At 54.9% G+C, this 18,686-nt stretch overlaps 1 protein-coding gene across 1 annotated transcript; it reads left to right on the top strand.

Annotated features, from left to right (window-relative positions):
* The first annotated feature begins 650 nt into the window (after positions 1-650).
* On the top strand, positions 651-17,756 carry IL12RB2 (interleukin 12 receptor subunit beta 2). Its single transcript, XM_064720146.1, has 15 exons — positions 651-708; positions 1,577-1,903; positions 2,563-2,677; positions 3,563-3,741; positions 3,960-4,099; positions 4,699-4,843; positions 6,682-6,761; positions 8,955-9,171; positions 10,207-10,407; positions 11,754-11,855; positions 11,932-12,087; positions 13,141-13,275; positions 15,370-15,457; positions 16,053-16,152; positions 16,365-17,756. The coding sequence occupies exons 1-15, from the start codon at positions 651-653 to the stop codon at positions 16,758-16,760; spliced, it is 2,439 nt and encodes an 812-aa protein (XP_064576216.1). The 3' UTR covers positions 16,761-17,756.
* Positions 17,757-18,686: the final 930 nt, after the last annotated feature.

An 18,686-nucleotide genomic window follows, 5' to 3' on the forward strand; every position in this document is an offset into this window, starting at 1 on the left:
TGAGGCTGGATTTCAGGCTGGATTTTAGGCTGGATTTTGAAGATGTTTTTGAGGCTGATTCTGAGGCTGGATTTCAGGCTGGATTCTGAGGCTAGATTTGAGCTGGATTCTGAGCTGATTCTGAGGCTGATTCTGAGGCTGGATTTCAGGCTGGATTTTAAGCTGGATTTTGAGGCTGGATTCTGAGGCTGGATTTTAAGCTGTTTTTTAGGCTGGATTTCAGGCTGGATTTTGCCCGTTTTCTCAGACACTTCGGGCCCTTTGCTGTGGGCAGCAGCTGTTCGCAGGCTGTTGACACAGCCCCCAGGCTTAGTGGAAGGCAGAGCATTTCCCTGAAGAAGCTGCTGAGATTGCTCATCCTGGCACTTGCGAATCACCTACAGAAGGCACCGCACGAGGAGCTCCTGGCTGAACAACAGCACAGCCCCTGGGGTCAAACAAAACCAGAGAATGTTCATTGGAAAGGTCTCACAAAATGAGCGTTTGGGATTTTCTGAACAAATCTTTTTTCTACTTTACGACTTTCTACTTTACAATAAAGTAGAAAGTGGTAAAGCAGGAAAAAGGTAGAAAACCACAAAGATGTGTACGTGATAGCCCCACTTTTTTTGGAGCTGGTAACAGGAATTCCTCTCTCCCCAGGCACCAAAATGCCATTTCCACGGATCGTGCCCTCAGCACTGTGGCTGGTGCTGCACCTCACAGCAGGTAAGAAAAGCTTCTTCCTACACAGCAATTAACTCTCAGATGAAGCACTCAGCCTAATTAGGGTGGGGTTTTTCCAGCTTCTACCCCAAATGCCAGTGAACATTTTCCTTTCTGGGTTCATCAGTGATGCAGGGAGTTTGGTTGGTTTTCAGTTCCAGGTAGAGCTGTTGGGTTTGTGAGAAAAGGCACCGGGACAGGCAGAGCTCATAAACAGGAAAAAAAATGGATTCACAGAATCCCAGAATTTGGGTTTGGGTTGGAAGGACCTTAAATCCCACCCAGAGCCACCCCTGCCATGGCAGGGACACCTCCCACTGTCCCAGGGTGTCCCAATGTCCAGCCTGGCTTTGGGCACTGCAGGGATCCAGGGACAGCAAATCTGGGAATTCCATTCCAGTCCCTCCCCACCCTCCCAGGAATAATTCCCAATTCCCAATATCTCATCCATCCCTGGGAGCCATTCCCTGTGTGCTGTCCCTCCATCCCTTGTCCCCAGCCCCTCTGCAGCTCTCCTGGAGCCCCTGCAGGCCCTGCCAGGGCTCTGAGCTCTCCCTGGATCCTTCTCCTCTCCAGGTGAGCACCCCCAGGTGTCCCAGCCTGGCTCCAGGTCCTTCCTGCCCCAGCTCTGCTGACCCAGGCACTTTCCCAATCCCTACAAAAGGAGGGTTCTGGCCCTTTTTACCTGGCTTTACCTGGGTTTTTGGGGACTGGGAGCCACCCGTGGCTGCTGATCCCACCCAGGTGCCAGCAGTTCCTGTGCAGAGCCCGGAATTTCGCCACCAAACCCCTGGGGAGGCTCCTGCTGGAGCGCAGCCCGTCCTGCGGGCAGCGAGGGCTCTGCTGAGCTGTTGGTGCCTTTCCCTTGCAGGGCCCTGCCGGAGGGGGGCAGCGAGCGCCGGCAGAGCCGCCCGCGGTGCCACAGAGGTGTGTGCCAAGGGGACCATGACCGCCAGCCCCTGCTGTGCCATCCCTGCGGGCACCAACGTCACCCTGTCGTGCCAGCTGGCAGCCCCACGGGCACGGGGCTGGTGCCGGGCAGCGATTTTCCTCAACAGCTCCGAGCAAAGCCGAGCCCAGGGGGGCTCAGTGAGCAAAACCCTGCTGGTCACTGCCCAGGGCAGGCACTACTTCACCTGCAAGTGCATCGGTGGGGGCAGGACAGCGCTCATCTGTGGCATCGACATCCACTGTGGCAGTAAGGAAATCCCTTCTGAATCACTGCCCAGAGCTCTCCGTTCCTTCTCACAGCTCCCCTGTGGGAGAGGGAAGCCCGAGAGGCACTGCCAGGGGGTGGCTTTGTCCAGGGCTGCTGCTGGGAGTCCCATGGGAACATTCCTGGCTGGAATTGGGCAGCTCTGATGTTCCTGATGGGAGAGAGGCTCAACACATCTGCCTGCCCAGGGCAAACACCAGCCTCCCTGTTACATGGCTTTGCAAGGGCTCCTCAGGGTGAGAGAGATAGATGAGAATCTTGGCTTCATGATCAGAAGGCTGCATTTATTATTTTATGATATATATTACATTATGACTATACTAATAGGAATAGAGAGCAGAAGTTCAGAAGCTGCTAAACTAAGAATTGAGTAGGAATAGCCTAATGTAATATATATCACAAGTTAATAAATGCAGCCTTCTGATCATGAAGCCAGGATTCTCATCTATCTCTCTCACCCTGAGGAACCATTGCAAAGCCATGTAACATCTCCCTGCCCTGCATCCCCTCCATGCCTCATACCCACATTTTTGGGGAAGAGCCACTGGAGCTCTGGCAGCCTGCTCTGGCTGGAGGTGTTGGCCTGAAGGATCATCCTGAGAGATCATGGGTGTCAGGACTGACAGGAATTTCTGTTTCAGACCCTCCAGACGAGCCCAGGAACGTGTCCTGTATCCAGAAGGGGACACAGGGCCGTCCCACCTGCACGTGGCACAAGGGCAGGCTCACCTACCTCCCCACTGCCTATGGGATACAGTGAGTGCTGGGGTGTAAATACAATTAACGCCTAATTATCCCCTGCAGCATCTTCCCTGCATGCCCTGCAGCCCCCTCGGGGCTCAGTGAAGGGGCTCTGCCAATCCATCCCTTTGGAAAGGGAGCCCTGTCCCCATGTTCTGGGGTGAATCCCTAAGCCAGGACACCCCACACCCCAGGACTGACCCTGTCCCCATGTTCTGGGTGAATCCCTAAGCCAGGACACCCCACACCCCAGGACTGACCCTGTCCCCATGTTCTGGGTGAATCCCTAAGCCAGGACACCCCACACCCCAGGGCTGACCCTGTCCCCCTGTCCTGGGTGAATCCCTAAGCCAGGACACCCCACACCCCAGGACTGACCCTGTCCCCATATCCTGGGGTGAATCCCTAAGCCAGGACACCCCACACCCCAGGATTGACCCTGTCCCCATGTTCTGGGTGAATCCCTAAGCCAGGACACCCCACACCCCAGGGCTGACCCTGTCCCCATGTCCTGGGGTGAATCCCTAAACCAGGACACCCCACACCCCAGGACTGACCCTGTCCCCATGTCCTGGGGTGAATCCCTAAGCCAGGACACCCCACACCCCAGGACTGACCCTGTCCCCATGTTCTGGGTGAATCCCTAAGCCAGGACACCCCACACCCCAGGACTGACCCTGTCCCCATGTCCTGGGGTGAATCCCTAAACCAGGACACCCACACCCCAGGACTGACCCTGTCCCCATGTTCTGGGTGAATCCCTAAGCCAGGACACCCCACACCCCAGGACTGACCCTGTCCCCATGTTCTGGGGTGAATCCCTAAGCCAGGACACCCCACACCCCAGGGCTCACCTTCCTGCCCCACAGAAATCCAACCAACCCTCTGCTCCTGCTGCAGGCTCTCCAACGGCACCAACACCTTTTCCTTTCCAGAAGAAGCTCCCAGCCAGGTGTTGTTTGGCTCTGGGGCTCTGAGCAGGCTGGATTTTGGCTCCAATTACAGCGTGGTGGTTTCTGCCTCCAATCCATTAGGAAATGCCTCTTCCCAGCCACTCACCTTCACGCTGATAGACATAGGTAAGGCACCCCTCAGACAGCTCCAGACCTTGGGGAGACCTGAAAATAGTCAGAACCTTTTGGAAAAAAACGTTAAAAATTAAACCTTTTGGAAAAATCACCCATCCAGCCTAAAGAAATAATCCTATTTTTCACCTAACCCCCTTCAGTGCTGTGCTGCCTCTCTGAGCCCTGTTTGTTTCTCTGTTTCTCCGTTTGTTTCTCTGTTTGGGTGCCAGTGAAGCCGCTCCCTCCCGAGTTTTCGGTGGAATTCGATGATTCCTCAGGCACCAGCTGCACCATCGTGTGGCACCACGAGGCACAGGCCCAGCACTGCAGGCTGAGGCACCGTCCCCTCGGCAGGCACGGCTGGAGCACGGTAATCCTGCTGGCATTCGGGAATTCTGCAGCTGCTGGGCAGGAGAGAGCTCCTGGCAGGGCCTGCAGGGGCTCCAGGAGAGCTGCAGAGGGGCTGGGGACAGGGATGGAGGGACAGCACACAGGGAATGGCTGGAAATGAAAGAAGGTAGATTGAGATGGGATATTGGGAATTAGGAATTGTTCCCTTGGGAGAGGTTGGGATGGAATTCCCAGATTTGCTGTGGCTGCCCCTGGATCCCTGGCAGTGCCCAAGGCCAGGCTGGGACAGTGGGACGTGTCCCTGCCATGGCAGGGCTGGCACTGGATGGGATTTAAGCTCCCTCCCAACCCAAACATTCCATGATTCCATGAAGATTTTACTGTAAGTGGCAAAAAGAACACTTAGCTGGGAGCTGAGCACATCACCCAGACAGAGATTTTGCTATGAGGGATTTTTCAGATGAAGCCCTGCAGGTCTGATGATTCCCTTGCATCGTTCTTTGAGTTTCTGAGGCTGCTGTTTTTAAATCCGTGTCTGAATTTGTAACTCGGCCTCTCGCTGCCTGCAACCCTCGTTTCCTCGGGAGTCTAACACCAATTTCTCCATCCCCACTGAAGGTGGAGAGCCTGAGCAGGGAGAGGTTCCACCTGCAGGGGCTGGAGCCCGACACAGCCCATGAGTTCCAGGTGAGCTGCAGGATGCTGCCGGGCCGGGGGCTGTGGAGCGACTGGAGCAGCAGCCAGGGCAGCACCCCGGCAGCAGGTAAAGAATAATGGGTATTAAACTGGGAAATTGGTACAGAACTGCCCTGCCCAGGGCAGCACCCCGGCAGCAGGTAAAGGTGAATTTGTGTTAAACTGGGAAATTGGTAAAGATCTGCCCTGCCCAGGGCAGCACCCCAGCAGCAGGTAAAGAATAATGGGTATTAAACTGGGAAATTGGTAAAGATCTGCCCTGCCCAGGGCAGCACCCCAGCAGCAGGTAAAGAATAATGGGTATTAAACTGGGAAATTGGTAAAGATCTGCCCTGCCCAGGGCAGCACCCCAGCAGCAGGTAAAGGTGAATTTGTGTTAAACTGGGAAATTGGTAAAGATCTGCCCTGTCCTGAGCCAGCTCTGGGCTCTGCACCCACAGCAAACTCCAGCTCAGGAGCCCAAACTGCTGCCGGGCTCCTCTGGGCAAGCTCCAGATCCAGACCCCGAGCCAACAGGGAGAAGTTTCTGTAAGAAAATTGCGTTTTTAATGAGCAAAGAGTGAAGCTGCTCCAAACCAGAGCTCCCTGAGAAGAGCTGAAGGATTTGGGGGTGGGAATGAGATGATTACCCCAGTAATTCTGTGATTCTCTGCTCTCCTGCTTGGCTTTGGCTGCTGGTTTTTGTGGATTACTGCCAGCCCGTGGGGCTGGTGCTGTTCTGAGTCACCCAGTTCCCCTTTCCCCCGTGACAGCAGCGATTTCTGTAAGAGACATTGATTGATTGGGGAGGTGTGAAGTTTTCCCTGCCTCCCCCACCTTCCTCTCAACAGCCTTCTCCCCGTTTGGTTGCACCCCGAGTGTGTGGCTGTCACCCCCAGCCTGCCCCTGGGGTTTTCAGCTGATCTTTGTGCCCTCAGAGCAAGGGGAGGCTGCACACGAGCAGCCCTGGGTGCATCCTCACCGCCCTGTGCTGCAGGAGCTGAGCTTCTCCACAAGTTATCACCCAAAATCAACCCTTTCCAAGGAAAAATTCCCGCTCCTGCTCCTTTTTGTGTGAGCTGCCAAAACCCTCGTTCGTGTGGCTCCCAGGCTTTCAAACCCAGGCTGGAGGGCAGCAGATGCAATCCCATATTGGGATTTTTCTGCTCCGAGCGCGCAGCCAGTGCTCTGGTTTTATTTCTGCTGCTGCTTTTTGTTTCTGTTCCAGTCTCTCTCTGCAGTCACTCCAGGACAAGCTGCTCCCACCGTGCTGACCTGGAGGGGTTTGTGGCAGCTCCTCAGCTGCCCCTGCTCCAGCTACCAATGAGCAGTGCTTCAATGGATGAGCTGGTGCTGCTCGAGGAGCAAAGCTCTGCCATCCCCTGTCCCCTCAGCTTTCCTTACCCATTCATCTCTGGTGCTGGATTTTGGGAGCCAGCTCTTCCCTTTGATGCCATTTTGGGAGGTTTCTTCAAAATACCAAGAGTTTCCAGTCAGAACTGTGGAAGGAACGGGTTGAAGCTGTTAAAGGCATTTGCTGGGCAGTGAAATCCCACACATGCCCCACACGCCCTCATTTGAGGCTGCCTGTTGTTCTGGCATGGATGGAGCCGAGCCCAAGGACCTTGAGGAGCCTCAAATTTATGCAAAGGCAGGAGCCAATGCTGTGCTTTGATGTGTGGCTTCCCCTGAGAGCCACCCAGATTACTGAGGTCAGGACACCCAAACTCCTCTCCCTGGGTTCTTGTTCTCCTCCTGATCCCACCCTCCAAGCAGCCAAAGAGCAGCAAACCTGGGTTATCACACCCTGCAGCACTTCAGGGCCTTTTAAAGGATTCAATTTGAATTTTCTCAGGGGTTTTACCCCCTTGTTTGTTGGCTCCAAACCTCAACCACTGCCTCTGCTCTGCTTTTCCCTGTCTCCAGTGCCAACAGGGACCCTGGATGTGTGGTACCGGCAGCAGGAGCTGCACTCTGGGCTCCAGAACCTCTCCTTTTTCTGGAAGGTGAGTGCAGTGAAACCCCACGGCCTGGCTGGAACAGACAGGTGCCTGCTCAGGAGGGCAGGAGCCTCCTCAAATGGAGAATGTAAACCCCCTCCCTCCTAATTGGTACAATTTTGAAATTAAGGGGCTCTCAGGCAAAGATGCTGGAGCAGGAATTACAGGGTCCTCATTAGGGAAAAAAGAAAAATAAAATGAAAATGCAGAAATACAAAACAGACCTGCCAGAGTGAGAGCAGCAGAAAGCTGCTCCTCTGGGAATGCAGGGAGAGGCTGCTGTGGTGTCCCAAACCTCAGATTGTATCCAGGTGGGAATTCTTGGCTCCTCCCCTGGGCGGAGCCTCTCCCCATGGGATGATGGGATTTGGAGAGACACTCACTGGCCATTAACAGAAGATAATTAATAATTAATGGCCCATGAACAGCAGAGATCTGGAGGGAAAATTGGTCGGAAGAGATAAAGAAAGCAGCCCAATGAACAGAGACAACTGCCCCACCTCTGACAGATAGAACACACAGCCCCTGGCACACCTTGTAACCCAGGATAGCCCAGCAGAGGCAGCAAAACCCAGCCAGGTGAGAGGGGAAACGAAACCAGAGCCAGGTGAGAGGAGAGATGATGATTTCTAGGATGGCAGGGAAGGAGCACAAAGGTTTCACCAGTTCCCAGGGGCAGGGACACGGACCAAGGGTGCCCTCCCTATTCCTCCTCTTACTCATCAGCATTTTTCTGCCTGCAATTTCATGGAATGCCAGAATTATTTGGACTGGGAGGGATCCTGAATGTCATCCTGTTCCATGGCAGGGACACCTCCCACTGTCCCAGGCTGCTCCAAACCCATCCAGCCTGGCCCTGGGCACTGCCAGGGATCCAGGGGCAGCCACAGCAAATCTGGGAATTCCATCCAACCCCTGCCCACCCTGCCAGGAACAATTCCCAATTCCCAATCTCCCGTCCATCCCTGCCCTCTGGCACTGGGAGCCATTCCCTGTGTGCTGTCCCTCCCTCCCTTTATCCCAAGCCCCTCTCCAGATTCCCCACCTGACAGCATTTTTGGGATCTGCTGGGCAGAGCTGGGGGCTGGAACCCCACAGGGAACATTCCACACAGAATTTGGTTTAAAACCCGCCAGAGTTGGGTAAAAAATTTCACTGTGTTCCCCCCCCAACACCACGCTGCAAGTGAAAGCAGAAATTCTCATGTAATTCTGTGACCCCAGGCTTTGTGGCTTCAGCTCGCAGACCTTTATCTTGCAGCACTTTCTTTATCAGGAGTGACTTCCTGCAGCATCATTCATAAAACAGGGTAATAAACTGCCTTTAGAGGTTTCACTGCAGCTCCCAGGCCAGGCTGACACTCAGCACCACTTCCTACCCAGGGTGTGCCCTTGTTCTCACAAAACACCCAGGAAAAGGGTTGAAAATTTAATTTCAGCACGTTTGCAGTGCTGCCTCAGTCCTGAGCTGCTCCCAAAGCTTTGCAAACATTTTGGTTTGTGCTTTGTTTCGTTATGACAAACATCAGCTAAATAAATGAATTAATGTCACAGAAACATCAGGAAACTAAAACTGAGAGTACAACTGAAGGCGCCCAGGGGGGAGTAAAACCAGGGTGTGGTGTTCCACAGACTGTCAGAGGTGTCTGTTCTGAGTGGCTCAATTTAAATAATTCTTTATGGTGGCTTTAAGTAAAATCCAGGGATTTCCTCCCAAGCAAAACCTGCTCATTTTGACAAATCCAGCTGAGCAGCTGATCATCTTTTTTTCCCTCCCTTGTGAAAAATGTGGCTTTCAGTGGAAAAAAAGTGTGAATTCAGACTCAGGGCAGGAAGGGTTTCAATGTCCCCAGTGCTCTCACAGCAAAACTGGAATTGGGTGGGAAAAAGAAATCCTGGAATGGTTTGGGTTGGGATGGACCTTAAAGCGCATCCCATTCCGTCCTCTGCCATGGCAGGGACACCTCCCATGGTCCCAGGCTGCTCCAGCCTGGCCTTGGGCACTGCCAGGGATCCAGGGGCAGCCAGAGCAAATCTGGGAATTCTATTCCAGGGCCTGCCCACCCTGCCAGGAACAATTCCCAATATCCCATCCCTGCCTGCCCTGTGTCCCTGTGTGCTGTCCCTCCGTGCCCCATCCCCAGCACTCGCAGGGGGCAGCCCCTCGTTCACAGCGGTGACAGAGGCTCTGTCCCCGCAGGCTCTGAGCAGGTGGGAGGCAGGAGGGAGGATCCTGTGCTACAACGTGACCCTGGAAGCCCTGGAGCAGGGGAAGCTGCCGGCGCAGTCCCACCGCACCACCCGGACCAGCTTCTCCAGGGTGACCCCCAGGGCGGGGCACAGGGTGACGGTGACAGCGCAGAGCCCGCGGGGCAGCTCCGCCCCTGCCACCGTCCTGACACACCTGGGCAGCCCAGGTAAGGCTCCTGTGGCTGGGGATGGCTGGGAGAATGCTCTGCTGGGCCACACCCCCCTGTGCCACACCCCTACCGGGCCACACCTGTGCCACACCCCCTGTGCCACACCCCTACCGGGCCACACCCCTACCGGGCCACACCCCACTGTGCCACACCTCCTCTGTGCCACACCCCACTGTGCCACACCCCCTGTGCCACACCTCCGCGGTGCCACACCCCTGCCATGCCACACACCCCTGCCATGCCACACCCCACTGTGCCACACCTCCTCTGTGCCACACCCCTACCGGGCCACACCCCACTGTGCCACACCCCTGCCATGCCACACACCCCTGCCATGCCACACCCCACTGTGCCACACCCTTGCTGTGCCACACCACCGTGCCACACCCCTACCGGGCCACACCCCACTGTGCCACACCCCTACCATGCCACACCCCACTGTGCCACACCCCTGCTGGGCCACACCCCTGCTGGGCCACACCCCTGCTGGGCCACACCTCTGCTGGGCCACACCCCCCATGCAACGCCCCTGCTGGGCCACACCCCTCTAGGCCACACCCCTGCTGGGCCACACCCCTCTAGGCCACACCCCTGCCATGCCACACCCCTGCAGGGGTTGCAGTGCCTCCACCTTGTGCTCACCTCAGTGACCCTCAGGGATGTGCAGATCCTTTTTCCCTGCGGTTCCTGCTCTCCCAGCCAGAGGGGCCCTCGGGATGCCCCTGTTCCTCCTCTGGAATCACCACAGCAGCTCCACATCCCAGTGCCTCCATCGGGGCAGGGTGTTGGGGTGTGGCAACAGCCAGGCCGAGCTCTGGGTGTCCCATCCATGAGAAAAGCCAGGAATGTCGCTGTTCCTGCCAGCAAACCCTCACCCTGCCATCAGCACCTTCCCTTTCACTACAATTCATTTTATCCTCCCCACGGTGCCAAAGTGGACGGGACCCAGCAAACCCCACATCCCAAAGGTCCTGGGTGGATTGAGGCTGCCAGAACCTTGTGCTGACTCTGGGTTTTGCTCTCCCCTGCCAGATCTGCCCCCTCCCCAGCGGGTCAGCGCTGTGGGCCTGGGGAACAGCAGCATCCTGGTGAGCTGGAGCCCCCCTGCCCGAGCCGCCCTGCCCCTCGGCGGGTACCTGGTGGAGTGGGCAGAGCCCTGGAGGGAGCCACAGCTGCAGCCCCCGCACAGCTGGGTGAAGCTGCCCCCGTCCCACCTGTCCACTGTGATAGCAGGTAATGCCACCTGTGACAGCAGGTAATGTCACTTGTGATAGCAGGTAATGCCACCTGTGATAGCAGGTAATGTCACTTGTGATAGCTGGTAATGCCTCCTGTCCACTGTGATAGCAGGTAATGCCTCCTGTGATAGCAGGTAATGCCTCCTGTGACAGCAGTAATGCCATCTGTGATAGCTGGTAATGCCTCCTGTCCACTGTGATAGCAGGTAATGCCTCCATCTGTGATAGCTGGTAATGTCACTTGTGATAGCTGGTAATGCCACCTGTGCACTGTGACAGCAGGTAATGCCACCTGTGACAGCAGGTAATGTCACTTGTGATAGCAGGTAATGCCACCTGTGCACTGTGACAGCAGGTAATGCGACCCCGGGCTGGGCACGGCACCAGCTTGGTTGGAAAATATTCTTAGCAACAAGTCAGGTGGGAATTTGGGCTCCAAGGCCAGGCTGGATGGGGCTTGGAGCAGCCTGGGATGGTGGGAGCTGTTGCCATGGCAGGGGTGGCACTGGGTGGACATTGAGGTCCCTCCCAAGCCAAACCAGTTTGGGAGTCTATATTTCTATACATTTCTATACATTTCTATTAATTTATATATATATATAAATATATTTCTATATAGTCTATATTCTATAATCGATATATTTCTATATATTCTATATATTTTCTATGTAATTCTATCATTTTTACTAAAATCACTTCCAGGGATCCAGGGGCAGCCACAGCTTCTCTGGGCACCCTGTGCCAGGGCCTGTTCACCCTCCCAGGAAACAATTCCCTCCCAATATCCCATTTATCCCTTTCCTCTGGCAGTGGGAAACCATTAATTTCCAGGTTAAAGCCCAGCAAGGCTCTGCCAGGCTCAGCAGATCAGAAAAAAAAATCTTTCCCTTCTTTATGAAAGATCTATCAATAATCACAAGATTTATCTCAGATTTAAGCAGCCGCTGCAATATTTCTGCCCTGACTGCAAATCCCTGCAGAAGCAGCTCTGCAGCTGTGATTGCTCCCCCAAATCCCTGCAGAAGCAGCTCTGCAGCTGTGGTTTCTCCCCCAAATCCTTGAAGAAGCAGCTCTGCAGCTGTGGTTTCTCCCCCAAATCCTTGAAGAAGCAGCTCTGCAGCTGTGATTGCTCCCCCAAATCCCTGCAGAAGCAGCTGTGATTGCTCCCCCAAATCCCTGCAGAAGCAGCTCTGCAGCTGTGGTTTCTCCCCCAAATCCCTGCAGAAGCAGCTCTGCAGCTGTGGTTTCTCCCCCAAATCCCTGCAGAAGCAGCTCTGCAGCTGTGGTTTCTCCCCCAAATCCCTGCAGAAGCAGCTCTGCAGCTGTGGTTTCTCCCCCCAGAGCACATCAGAGATAACGTCTGCTATCAGATCCACGTGTCTGCACTTTATCAGGACAGAGCTGGGCAGGCAGCATCAGTCAGGGGAAACTCCACAGCTCAAGGTAAACCCCAGGAATGCTGTCCAGGTGTTTGTAAGGCGTTTCAGCCCAGCTCTAACCCCACTCCTGTGCCTTGCAGCCCCCTCAGCTGGGCCCCAGATGGTCACCACCCCCTGGGCCAGCGGAGTCCTGGTTTCCTGGGAGGAGATCCCAGCGCCCCAGCAGAGGGGCTGCATCACTGGGTACCACATCTACCTGCACAGGAAGGATGGGCAGGGCCAGCCCGAGGTCCACGGTGGGTGCCTGGGGCTGGAAATGCTTCCCCTGCTCCCCTCTCATTGCTGAGGCTCTCCTGGGGGATCACTTTCAGCCTGAAACTATCACTTCCCTCTGCTCCTCCTATTCTTCCTCCTCTTCTTATTCCTCTTTTTCTTCCTTACCTTCCTCATCTTCTCTTCTCCTTTTATTTTTCTTCCTCCTCCTCCTCTTATTCTTTTTCTTATTCTTCTTTCTTCCTCTTCTTCTTCCCATTCTTCCTCTTGTCTTTTTTTCTCTTACGCATCTTCCTTTTTCCTTATCCCTCTTCTTCTTCCTCTTCCTCCTCTTATTATCTTCCTCTTATTTTTTTCTTACTCATCTTCCTTTTCTTTTTCCTTATTCCTCTTCTTCTTCCCCTTATTCCTCTTCCTCTTCTTTTTTCTCTTACTCATCTTCCTTTTCTTTTTCCTTAATCCTCTTCCTCTTCTTTCTCTTTTTCCCTCTTATTCTTCTTCCTTTTCTTTTTCCTTACTCCTCCTCCTCTTCTTCTTCCTATTCCTCCTCTTATTCATCTTCCTCTTCTTTTTTTCTCTTACTCATCTTCCGTTTCTTTTTCCTTAATCCTCTTCTGCCTCCTCTTCTTCTTCCTCCTCCTTTCCCCTTTTATTCTTCTTCCTTTTCTTCTTTCTATTCCTCCTCTTATTCATCTTCCACCTCCTCCTTTTTATCCTCTTACGCATCTTCCTTTTCTTTTTCCTAAAACCTCTTCCTCCTCCTCTCTTTCCTTCTCTTTTTCCCTCTTATTCTTCTTCCTTTTCTTTTTCCTTATTCCTCCTCCTCTTCTTCTTCCTATTCCTCCCCTTATTCGGCTTCCTCTTTTTTTTCTCTTACTCGTCTTCCTTTTCCTTGGTTCTCCTCCTCCTCCTCCTCTTCTTCTTCCTCCTCCTTTTTCCTCTTATTCTTCTTCCTTTTCTTTTTTCTTATTCCTCTTCCTCCTCCTCCCCGTCCTGCCCTGGCTCAGAGCCCGGTTCCAGCTGCGGGCAGTAAATCCGGTGCCAGGCTCTCCATTTCCATCCCGGTTTTCCCGCAGCCGTTCCCGCCGGGGCTCCTCGCTCCCTGCACCTCCCTCACCTGGAGCCGGGCGAGCACCACGAGCTCTGGATGACAGCGGCGACCGCGGCCGGGGAGGGGCCCCGGGGCAACAGCGACAGCGTCTGCCTGGACGGTGAGGGCACGGCGCTGGGAGCTCTGGGCCTGGATCCCTTTCCTGCTCTCTGGGAATGCTTTCCCTGCTCCCCAGCAGTCACTGGAGCTCTCCAAGCGGTGCCAGGGCAGTTCTTACCCTTGGATCCCCTCTCCCACTCTCTGGGAATGCTTTCCCTGCTCCCCTGCCCTCACTGGAGCTCTCCAAGCACAGCCAGGGTGCTCCTGGCCCTTGGATCCCCTTTCCTGCTCTCTGGGAATGCTTTCCCTGCTCCCCAGCACTCACTGGAGATCTCCAAGCACAGCCAGGGCAGTTCTTACCCTTGGATCCCCTCTCCCACTCTCTGGGAATGCTTTCCCTGCTCCCCAGCATTACTGGAGCTCTCCAAGCGGTGCCAGGGCGCTCCTGGCCTTTGGATCCCCTCTCCCACTCTCTGGGAATGCTTTCCCTGCTCCTCTGCACTCACTGGAGCTCTCCAAGCGGTGCCAGGGCACTCCTTGCCTTTGGATCCCCTTTCCTGCTCTCTGGGAATGCTTTTCCTGCTCCCCAGCATTACTGGAGCTCTCCAAGCACAGCCAGGGCACTCCTGGGCCTGGATCCCCTCTCCCACTCTCTGGGAATGCTTTCCCTGCTCCCCTGCACTCACTGGAGCTCTCCAAGCGGTGCCAGGGCAGTTCTTACCCTTGGATCCCCTTTCCCACTCTCTGGGAATGCTTTCCCTGCTCCTCTGCACTCACTGGAGCTCTCCAAGCACAGCCAGGGTGCTCCTGGCCTGATCCCTTTCCTGCTCTCTGGGAATGCTTTCCCTGCTCCCCAGCATTACTGGAGCTCTCCAAGCACAGCCAGGGCACTCCTTGCCTTTGGATCCCCTTTCCTGCTCTCTGGGAATGCTTTCCCTGCTCCTCTGCACTCACTGGAGATCTCCAAGCACAGCCAGGGCACTCCTTGCCTTTGGATCCCCTTTCCCACTCTCTGGGAATGCTTTCCCTGCTCCCCTGCACTCACTGGAGCTCTCCAAGCGGTGCCAGGGCAGTTCTTACCCTTGGATCCCCTCTCCCACTCTCTGGGAATGCTTTCCCTGCTCCCCAGCATTACTGGAGCTCTCCAAGCGGTGCCAGGGCGCTCCTTGCCTTTGGATCCCCTTTCCCACTCTCTGGGAATGCTTTCCCTGCTCCTCAGCACTCACTGGAGCTCTCCAAGCGGTGCCAGGGCACTCCTGGGCCTGGATCCCCTTTCCTGCTCTCTGGGAATGCTTTTCCTGCTCCCCTGCAGTCCCTGGAGCTCTCCAAGCACAGCCAGGGCACTCCTGGGCCTGGATCCCCTTTCCTGCTCTCTGGGAATGCTTTCCCTGCTCCTCTGCCCTCACTGGAGCTCTCCAAGCGGTGCCAGGGTGCTCCTGGCCCTTGGATCACCTCTCCCACTCTCTGGGAATGCTTTCCCTGCTCCCCTGCACTCATTGGAGATTTCCAAGCAGTGCCAGGGCAGTTCTTACCCTTGGATCCCCTCTCCGGGAATGCTTTTCCTGATCCTCTGCACTCACTGGAGCTCTCCAAGCGGTGCCAGGGCGCTCCTGAGCCTTTGGATCCCCTTTCCTGCTCTCTGGGAATGCTTTCCCTGCTCCCCAGCATTACTGGAGCTCTCCAAGCGGTGCCAGGGTGCTCCTGGGCCTGGATCCCCTTTCCCGCTCTCTGGGAATGCTTTCCCTGCTCCCCAGCACTCACTGGAGCTCTCCAAGAGGTGCCAGGGCACTCCTTGCCTTTGGATCCCCTTTCCCACTCTCTGGGAATGCTTTTCCTGCTCCCCAGCACTCACTGGAGCTCTCCAAGCACAGCCAGGGCGCTCCTTGCCTTTGGATCCCCTTTCCTGCTCTCTGGGAATGCTTTCCCTGCTCCCCAGCACTCACTGGAGCTCTCCAAGCGTTCTGAAGATCTCTTGGTGCTGAAGATTTGCAGTCTCAGCTGGTTTGGGATGTGGAATCTCTTTCTTTGCCTTCAAGCTCCCAGTGCTGTGCTGTTTCCTCTGTGGTGAAGGGTGGTTTATCCACGGAGCACAGAAAGATTTGGGGTTTTTCCCCTCTTTTTGCTGGAGCTGAACGGTGGCTGCTCTGCATTGCAGGTGCTGGGGACTGGCTGACTCTGGGGCTCATCTGCAGCTTCTCCATCCTCTCAGCCTGCCTTTGCTCTGTGCCTCCAGCAAGGAGAGTGTGAGTGGACCCATCAGCTGTGTCCCAATAAAACCGGGGTGGTATCAGGAGGGATTAAATCCCACAAAGGTTTGGGTTGGGAGTGACCTCAGAGCCCACCCAGTGCCAGCCCTGCCATGGCAGGGGCACCTCCCACTGTCCCAGGGTGCTCCAGCCTGGCCCTGGGCACTGCCAGGGGCAGCCACAGCAAATCTGGGCACCCTGTGCCAGTGCATTTTAAAAATCTTCACTCCCATCTAATCTAAATAGATCCTCTTTTAGTTTAAAAACATTTTCCCTTGTCCTATAGGATGGTCATGCCCCTTCATGAGCATGGAACAGCGAGGATTGTTAAAAATTAAGGTTTCAGGTACATGAATGATAATAAAAACAGGCTCTGGGCTTAAAATACACCTGTAGCCCATAGACACTGTGAATTTTCAACCAGACCTTGAAACCAAACTGAAGGGGAGCAATCCCTGGGAATTATCCCCACCCAGCCAAGAGCTCTGAGGGCGGATCCACGGTCTCACCTGGGTTAATTCCACACCCGAGGAGCACAAGGGCGCTGCAGGTGTCACCATTCACGTTTCTAACTGCATGTATCCCCCTGCAGGCTGCGGTGGCTCCTGTCCCTCCTGCTGCCGCAGTGGCACAGCAAAGCCATTCCCGACCCTGCCAACGCCACGTGGGCCAGGAGCTTAGCGGCTGCCAAGGTAAATGAGAGGGGTTTTCCTTCTAATCCCACAACCTTCATTAAAAAAGCAATTGGAGCCATGCGAGCCAGTAATCTCCCCGAAGCAGCAACTCCAGCAATCTCTGGCAGCAGATAATCTCCGCTGGGGGAATTAAAGTGCAGCTCTCCCGTTTGCAGCGGGACGAGCGAGTCCCGGAGATGGTGCCGGCATTCACTCCGTGTGCCCCGCAGGCGGAGCTGAGCGCTCCCTCCAGCCCCTTCCTGCCCGGCGGCGCCTTCGAGGAGCCCGAAGCGAGCCCGGTGGAGGAGACCCCTGCCCAGCCCGAGCCCCCCAAGGCCGGGGACAAGGAGGAGGTGGGCAGCGCTGGCAGCAGAGGGCACGGCGAGTGGGCAGCGGAGAGCTCGCCGGAGGAGCAGCAGCTGCCGGAGCTGTACCAGCGGCTGCTGCTGGAGGCCATGGAGCCCCCCGAGCCCGTGTACATCTGCAACCGCGGCAGCCTGGCCCCGGAGCCGGCCCCCGAGCCCGAGCCCAGCCCCCTGCCCGTGTTCCCAACCTCGGCGTTCGTGCCCGCCGCCCTCTGCTGCCCGGGGAGCCTGACTCTGGACCGAGTGAAACTCAGCTCCTGACCGAGGGAGGCAGGGGGCGCTGTGAGCCCGGCAACAATTCTGGCACTTTAGAGGATTTCCATGGGAGCCCGGCAGGAATTCTGGCACTTTACAAAGCATTTCGGTGTGTTTTGATGTGAGCTCAGCCTGGATTTTGGCATTTTACAAAGTATTTCTGTGTTTTCAATGACCTCAGCCTGGATCTTGGCACTTTACAGAGTATTTGGTGTTTCAATGTGAGCTCAGCCTGGATTTTGGCACTTTACAGAGTTATTTCAGTGTGTTTTGATGCGAGCCCGGCCTGGATTTTAGCATTTATGAAATATTTTGGTGCTTCAATGTGAGCTCAGCCTGGATTTTGGCACTTTACAGAGTTATTTCAGTGTGTTTTGATGCGAGCCCGGCCTGGATTTTAGCATTTATGAAATATTTCAGTGTTTCAGCACACGCAATCCAGTCCCTCGCATGTGACACCTCCGAGTGACAAAACCCTTCCCCAGTCACACCTCACCTTAGGACGTGGCTGCTCCTCTGCAGAGAGGCACGCTGGGGATGCCAGAGCTGCATTTTGGAGATTTTGGGAGCCCTTTCTGCACAGCCTGGGCTGCCTCAAGCCCTGTTCCAGAATCAGAGTTAAAAATCATCATTTCCACCAGGAAGAGCAAGAAACTGCAAAAGGGAAGGATGGAACTGCAAAAGGGAAGGATGGAACTGCAAAAGGGAAGGATGAACAGCTCAGCACCTCCCCTGGCACCAAGTCACAGAGTCCCCAATGTCACCAGAGCCACAGGGGACACAGCACCAGAGCCAGGGCCCCTTCCTTGCCTCACTCAGGGCAGGAAAATTCCTCAGCAGAACTAAAAGCAGCAGGCAGCATCTGTACTCAGTCAAATGGATTGTCAAGAGGAATTTCAGTGATTTATTGGAGTGTTCTAATTACAGGCTGCAAGGGTGTTACACATTTAATGACTTTGTTTACCAGATGTGTGTATATAAATAAAATGTTGGAAATCTGAACTTGGCTTCCTGTTGTTTTCTCTGGTCAAGCTCCAGCTTTACACAGAACAATTAAAAATTAAAAATGAAGCTGAAAGGTTGCAGTTAGAGATGGAGCAGCCCAGGTATGAACTTACCTGGAGCATCCCCTGCATCCCCGAGCAGGGACAGAGCTGCTGCTGCCACCATTCGAGTGCAGATTTGGGTATTGCCAAATACCAGCTCAGCCACTGCACTTTGGGTTTCTGAGCTCTGCTCCCACCTGTGTCACCTGGCTGGGTGACACCAAAGGCAAACATCTCCCTCAGAACTGGGTCAGACATCCAAAAAAGCAGAACCTGCTGCCTGGGAACCGCCCTGCTGAGAGGGTTCTGCCCGAGCACCACCACTCAGCTCTGCACACCAAACTGAGCTAGAAAGGCAAATCAGATGCCAAAACCCGGGTTTTTTTCATAAAACACTATTTTGCCATTCATATTTGTCTGAATGTTTATTTTCTACTTCAGCCTAAGAGAACACTGGAATTCATTTTGTCCTCACCCCACAAATCCCCAAATCAATCACAATGTGGGATTTGTGTCCAGCCTCACTCCAAGAGAAGGAACCAGAGCTCTGTGGCTGCAGCCTGGCAGCTCCCAGCGCTGTCCCTGAGCATCCCAGGAGGTGACTCCCCCTCAGGACACCCTTTCCAGCAGGAATACCAGGCCTGGCTGTCCTGGGGACACCCCAGTGCAACCTGGCTGGGGCACAGCAGCCCAAAGGAGGGAGGTTGGTCCTTGGGATGACCCTGGGGAAGCAGAAGGCTGGCACAGCTGGAAGAGGCACAGCTGGAAGAGGCACAGCTGGCTGCGAGTGTTGGGTTTATTAAACCAGAGCTCTGTCTTTGCAAAGCCATCCCTGTGAGTACACAGGTGGGCTCAGCTCCTCCAAGGGCTGCCACCACACATTTCC

Source organism: Zonotrichia leucophrys, chromosome 8 (assembly GCF_028769735.1).
Source record: "Zonotrichia leucophrys gambelii isolate GWCS_2022_RI chromosome 8, RI_Zleu_2.0, whole genome shotgun sequence".
Taxonomy (NCBI): Eukaryota; Metazoa; Chordata; class Aves; order Passeriformes; family Passerellidae; genus Zonotrichia; species Zonotrichia leucophrys.

What these genes read in the sequence shown, in the direction of transcription:
- IL12RB2 (XM_064720146.1), top strand. Translation starts at nt 651, where the DNA reads ATGCCATTTCCACGGATCGTGCCCTCAGCACTGTGGCTGGTGCTGCAC. An exon ending in CCCACTGCCTATGGGATACA is followed by an intron (nt 2,678 to 3,562) that starts GTGAGTGCTGGG and finishes CTCCTGCTGCAG; the next exon opens with GCTCTCCAACGGCACCAACA. An exon ending in GGGCAGCACCCCGGCAGCAG is followed by an intron (nt 4,844 to 6,681) that starts GTAAAGAATAAT and finishes CCCTGTCTCCAG; the next exon opens with TGCCAACAGGGACCCTGGAT.